Here is a 5,717-nt window from a genome sequence, read left to right on the forward strand (position 1 = left end):
GCCCCCTGCCCCCCAGCCAGCTCCCCCAGTTTCCATACTGGGCAGGAGGCCCCATGGGCTGGAATAGCCCTGTGGGCAGGCGGGGTCGGCTGTCCTGGCCGTGCCCCCTCCCAGCTCCTTGTGCCCCTGGCAGAGCAGGGGAAGCTGAAAAGTCCTTGCCTGGTGTAAGCCCTGCTCAGCACCAACTGAGCCACCCGGGTGTTACCAACGTTCTTCCCATCCGAAACCCAAACCCCAGCGCTGGGCCCGCTGCCAGGGAGAAAATTAACTCCATCCCCGCCAAAAGCTGGGCACAGCAAAACACTGGGACAGCGTCACCTGCCCAAAAGTGATTCTGGGGCAGGGGCTTCTGCACAGAGGAGGAGCATGGGATACGCCTGGAAGGAGGAATATTGAGCTGGCTCTCGGAATCAAGGGCCAGTTTTGCAATAGGCTGTGTACCCACAATTCAAAAATATTTTACATTTTTATCATTTTAAAATAGCTACGAAGAGGACAGGCAACTAAACCACATGCCAGAAGTTTTCGGGTCTGGATTCTCAGAAGAGAACAACCTGAGTTACACCTCTGCGGTGCCCTCGCTTACCCCGGGGGGTCCCTAGGTGTCCGGTCGGTGCCTAGACGTCGCGTGGTGATACTGAAAATTAAAGTGGGCTTTTACAAACAGTTCTTTACCTTGCCCCACATGTCTCCTGTAAAACAAGGCACATAAAGGAAAGGAAATCTAATTTCGAAGTGCCTGTCTTTCCAAAGCACTTAAGTCCCGGGCGTTTCGGGGACCGCTGTGTGTAACTGCGTTTATTACCAGAACGTGAGTGGCACGAGGCCTCGGCCTGTGCTGCGCCTGTGCGTGACTGCTGGCGGTGTGTGCTGCGGCTCACCCGGCCAAAGCCGGGCAGAGCTCCTGCCAGAAACCTCGAAGGCCGCGCTCCCTTTGCAGAACAGCGACGTCTCTCCGGCAGCTCCCGCAGCCAGGGGAGCGGCGTCTCCCGAATGCCCTTTTTGCTCACTGCTGAACTCTACTAACTCATCATGACTGTGCTTACTGCATTCCTGTTCTCTGCTGGAACAAATCTTTCCCTGGCCCCTGTGTGCTCGGGAGGGAGGTGGGAGGCTCCTCAGGGCTCCCTTCGAGGTGTGAAATCCTCCCGCCTGCAGATGGAAACTTAACAAGGGGGCTTGGAAGCGGAGCAGGTCACGGCCGATGCCGATCCGAACGAGCAGGGGAGGAGGTTCCTCACTGTATAGTTCTAGTCCCATCTTTTTAGATGTGGCCAGGCTGGAGGGGGCCCAGAGCAGGGCCACCAAGGTGACCCGAGGGCTGGGAAGCCTCTCAGCCCTATGGGGATGGGCTGGGAGAGCTGGGTTTGTTCAGCCCGGAGCAAAGGAGGCTCAGGGGGCATCTCATCCCCACGTCCCAGTGCCTAAGGGGGGGGCTACAGGGAAGATGGAGACTCCCTTGTCAGAAGCAGTCCCATGGAGAGGACGAGGGGGAATGGACACAAGTTGCTCTGGGGGAGATTCCCATTGGACTTGAGAGGGAAACCTTTCCCCATGAGAACAGTCACCCCTTGGAATGATCTCCCAGGGGAGGGGTTGACTCCACTGTCAAGCCTCAGCTGGACGGGGTGCTGGGCCATCTTGTCTAGGCTGGGCTCTGGCCCAGAGAGGTTGGACCAGGTGATCCTGGAGGTCCCTTCCAACCCGGGATTCCATGATTCCATGAATCCTGACACCAGGACCCATGAAAGGCCTTCCCTGCTCCTGGCTGCAGTAGGAACAGCACCGAGCTACCCACTGCACCAGAGCTGCCGGAGAGGTCTCGCTTTTTCAAGCAGAGCCTGGCGTCCAAGAGTAGACGTTTGGATGGGCTGTTCTGCACCTCTCCTGCGCCCCGGGCCCCATGCAGGGTGAGGGCTTGCGTGTTGCCGTCCCACGGGGGCAGCCCACCCAACCTGCACCCCCGCTGCTCTGAGCGCCGCAGTAACTACCAGGGGCACAGTCGAGCCTCTAAATGAGTCCACGCAAGGTCTCTTAAACAGGAACGCCTTAAAATCTCCTGGAAAGAGCAGCGGCTGTGCTGCTTCGTAGAGCTGGGTTCCCTGGTGTCACGTTTGGCGCACGCCACAGATGTTTTTGTGCTGCTTTGCTCTATTATAGTCCTCAAAAAGTTACCAAAATCGGTACGGAATTAGCCTTGCCCCGCTGGCTTTAGCAGGAAAACGGCGCGCATCCCCCGGCCAGCGCACCGGCCAGACGCGGGCTGAGATGGAACCGACCCGTAGTGATCCTGCGGATCCCGTTCGTATCGACCGGCGTTTAACTCGGCAGTGGTTCCCATTTAAATAATCAGATTATACAGACGTGCTCGCTCGCGTGTGGGGACAGTACCTCTTACAGACAGGCCGGTTCTCAAACGTAGTGCTTGTTGCTGGGCTGGCTCAGTGCAAGCAGTGGGCAGCTCCGTGCCCTGCGCGCCTCCCGCGAGCCTTGGAGAGCCCTGCTCCCGTGGGAGAGGGAATTACGCTGCCCTTGTGGACTCGGTTTTCTTCTTTAATTTCAGCCTCTCCGAACTGCTCTGGAGGAGGCGTCCGAGAAGGCAAAGCAAGCGTGCTCCCGGCGCCTGGGGTTTGCTGCTCCCCACTGACAGGTCGCATGCAGCTGAGGGAGAGGAAGGAGCTGTTTTCCCCAATTTTCCATACTGCCTGTGGGAATCTAATTCAATTTCCTCCCAAATTAAGTAGCAAAAACTAAACAGTAAAGAATAAAGTTGCAGAGGCTTCTGTAACTCTCTGGCTGCTGAGGGACTAAGGTGCAGCCATCACCGAGCGCAGGTTAAACGGCTTTTCTAGCCACAAAGCTACTTACAGATTTAAGAAGCTTAAAAACCTGATCCAACGTTAGCCCTTGCTTTGCAAATGAAAGAATAATGTATCTACCTATATAAAGTTATATTTGTTATTACTGCATTTTTTTATCCTTTATTATTGATGTGGCCCCGTTCCACAAAGGAATCTTTTTTTTTTTCCAGTGGGAGATTATGCTGCATTACATAAATTCAGGGAAGGGTGCAGGGTGATCACGTGCATTTCCAGAAAGAAACAAAGGAAAGAACAGACTCACATTCCTTTACCCCCACCACATCTTCCCAGCAGACCGCCGGGCTCTTACTCGTAACTTCCAGAAAAAGATGCAGTGCCTTTTCTGGGCTTGGATTCCATTCAGCAGCGCGGACCTGAGATATTCATATGGCTCAAAAAATACTGAATAAATCCCAGAATTTACTTTTCTGCTTCCCGAGAGCTGCAGCCAGCAGCCCGTGCCGTCTTCTGGTTGCCAGCTCTCCTTAGCTGGTCTGGCCCTTGCAGCTCAGCCCTTCTCCGGAGGGGCAGTCCCTGCAGCGAGCTCCGCTAGCCCGGATTGCAGTCGTTATCCTGCTACCTCTTGTATGTGCATCTTCCCACGGTCTCTTCCAGCCTCACAGAAATAAATTGGCCAGCAATCACTTTATTTCTTCACAGCAGTGTCCTTCACACTTGTTCTCATCCCCACGATGTGCGCGTTAGTCGCGGGGCTGTGTCGGCACCTCTGCGGCTCTGGGGAGCAGGGCACGGCACACGGGAGCAGCGGCGTTACCATGGGGCATGCTTGACTAAGACTTAATCCAAACTTAAACCCACATGTAAATAATATCCCACTTTTTTTTTTTTTATTTTTGTCTTTTAAAAACAGGTGTAAGTGCAACCTTCACGCGACTGGCTGTAAGGAAGAGAACAAAAGGCTGCTTTGTGAGTGTGAGCATAACACAACGGGCCCGGACTGTGGGAAATGCAAGAAGAATTACCAGGGCCGGCCGTGGAGCCCTGGTTCTTACCTGCCTATACCCAAGGGCACTGCTAATATCTGTAAGTAGTTCTCTATAATGTTTCATTATTAGAATTCTTCCCATATCGTGACTCTGGAGGAAGATTAACGCTGGCAAAAGTTTGTCATTCCTTCCTCACCCAGTGCAGATAATTTGACAAGGTGTCAGATGTAAGCGCTGACTGCACGTATGCATGATCCGTGCTCTTGGTGGCTGCGAACAGCATGTGTCTGTATCCACAGACAAATCCCTGGACACTGCAGAGAAGGGGCGAGGGAATGACAAAGCTAGGACCCGGCACACAAAAGGCACACCCAGAGGAGAGAGGCGGGCGGGAATATCCGCAGTGCTGCTGCGGCCGTGGCAGCCTCAGCCTCCGCTCATCCATCCTTGTTGCCTCGAGATGCAGAACAACCTCGGCTCGACGCGTGAGATGAGCTCCTTGCTCAGCTTTTTGTCCATTTAAGACAGTTACAAAAGCTCAGACCAAATTTTTCCGGTTAATAACTGAAGATCTGAAGGCTGGTAAAGGCAGTTGTCACCCGACGTTGGCTGGCAGGCCAGGTTCGCTCTTCTCGACGACGGTTCGTGTTGGAAGGGGAAGCGAGGGCAAAGCTGAGGGGTTGATCTGCTTGTTCCCAGGTGACAGCCGATCACCAGCACACGCGCTCCCTATCCCAGCAGTTTCCTATCATCCAAAGGAGGCCACAGGCAGCTGCGTGGCCTGGTCCTGGGCAGGACTGGGTGGGAAAGAACACGGTGCTGAAAGAGAGGGCACGAAGGCGCGCGTGAGCATCAGCTCGTCCTTTCATGCGTGTGAAATACGCAGGCATCCAGGATCCTCGCGAACCGAGCCGTGGGCTTAAATGCCTTTGAAGAAAGGATTGAAGCAGACGGGGATAAATCGCCAAACCTTTTGACAGAAGTTACCAGCGGCTTCTAAGAAAAGAGTCCACAGTTTTGTCCTGATTAAAAGCAAAACATTCATTTCAGAATGTTAGAATTCAGCACTGCACCGAGAAGTTATTTGGGAGAACCAGAGCTGCGTGCGGCAGTGAATGGGAAGTGTGAAACCCGGAGCGATGGCTGTGCTCGGGACGTTATCAGAGCTTCAAAGCAGCAGCTGCGGAGAGCCAAACCTCGGAATGGCTGCCACGGGAAGCGGGGCCTCATCAAGCGAAATGCGAGAGCAAGAGACCAGTAACAAACCGTGGCACGTTGGGGGCATGGCATTGCGATAAAATTCGTACTGAGCAGGAGAAAAAGAACTTCCAAAAAGCGGGGGGAAAGCATTTTGTAAGAGCATTCACTTCTTCACATGTTACAAAAAGTGAGTGTGGCTCACAGAATTAATATTCCAGAGCTGTGCTTGGAAAAAATTGTGAGATTGACCAGGCTGGTTTTATTTCTCTATTTTTTATATATACATACACACGCATCTGTACATTTTTTTTATTTTTATATCTATATAATGCAGTCGCTGCCCTGGCAATCATCTAAACTAGTGACAAGACACACCTGAACACGGAAGCGGGGACGTTCCGAAGCGCAGCTTGCTGTGTCGGTTCCATCGGGTCCCGTCAGCTGAGCCCGCACCCGACAGAGCAGTGGAATTAGCGCCCACCAAGAGGATGCCTGAAACTTGTTAAAACCGCGTTCAGCATTATTGCATTCTATCAGCTATGCAGTTCCATCACAAATCAGAACGTTTTGCAAAGAACAGGCAGCCTTTCCCGGATTTCGTTGTTACGCTTACTGTTATTATGTCAGCATCACGAGCACGTGCCCCTGTTTGAGCTGACAAATGCTCCACTAACCCTCAAATCCTGACTGCGGCAGTGATCAGCAGCAG

General features: G+C 53.2%; 1 protein-coding gene across 1 annotated transcript in view; it reads left to right on the forward strand.

The window, feature by feature from the left end:
* NTNG1 (netrin G1) overlaps nt 1-5,717 on the forward strand; it is a 132,948-nt gene that overhangs the window by 67,737 nt on the left and 59,494 nt on the right. Inside the window, exon 3 of the mRNA XM_035894482.1 lies at nt 3,733-3,905. Within this exon, the coding sequence (XP_035750375.1) occupies nt 3,733-3,905 (173 nt within the window). The remainder of the gene's footprint in view (nt 1-3,732; nt 3,906-5,717) is intronic.

Source organism: Egretta garzetta, unplaced genomic scaffold (genome assembly GCF_000687185.1).
Source record: "Egretta garzetta isolate BGI_Z169 unplaced genomic scaffold, ASM68718v1 scaffold655, whole genome shotgun sequence".
NCBI lineage: Eukaryota > Metazoa > Chordata > Aves > Pelecaniformes > Ardeidae > Egretta > Egretta garzetta.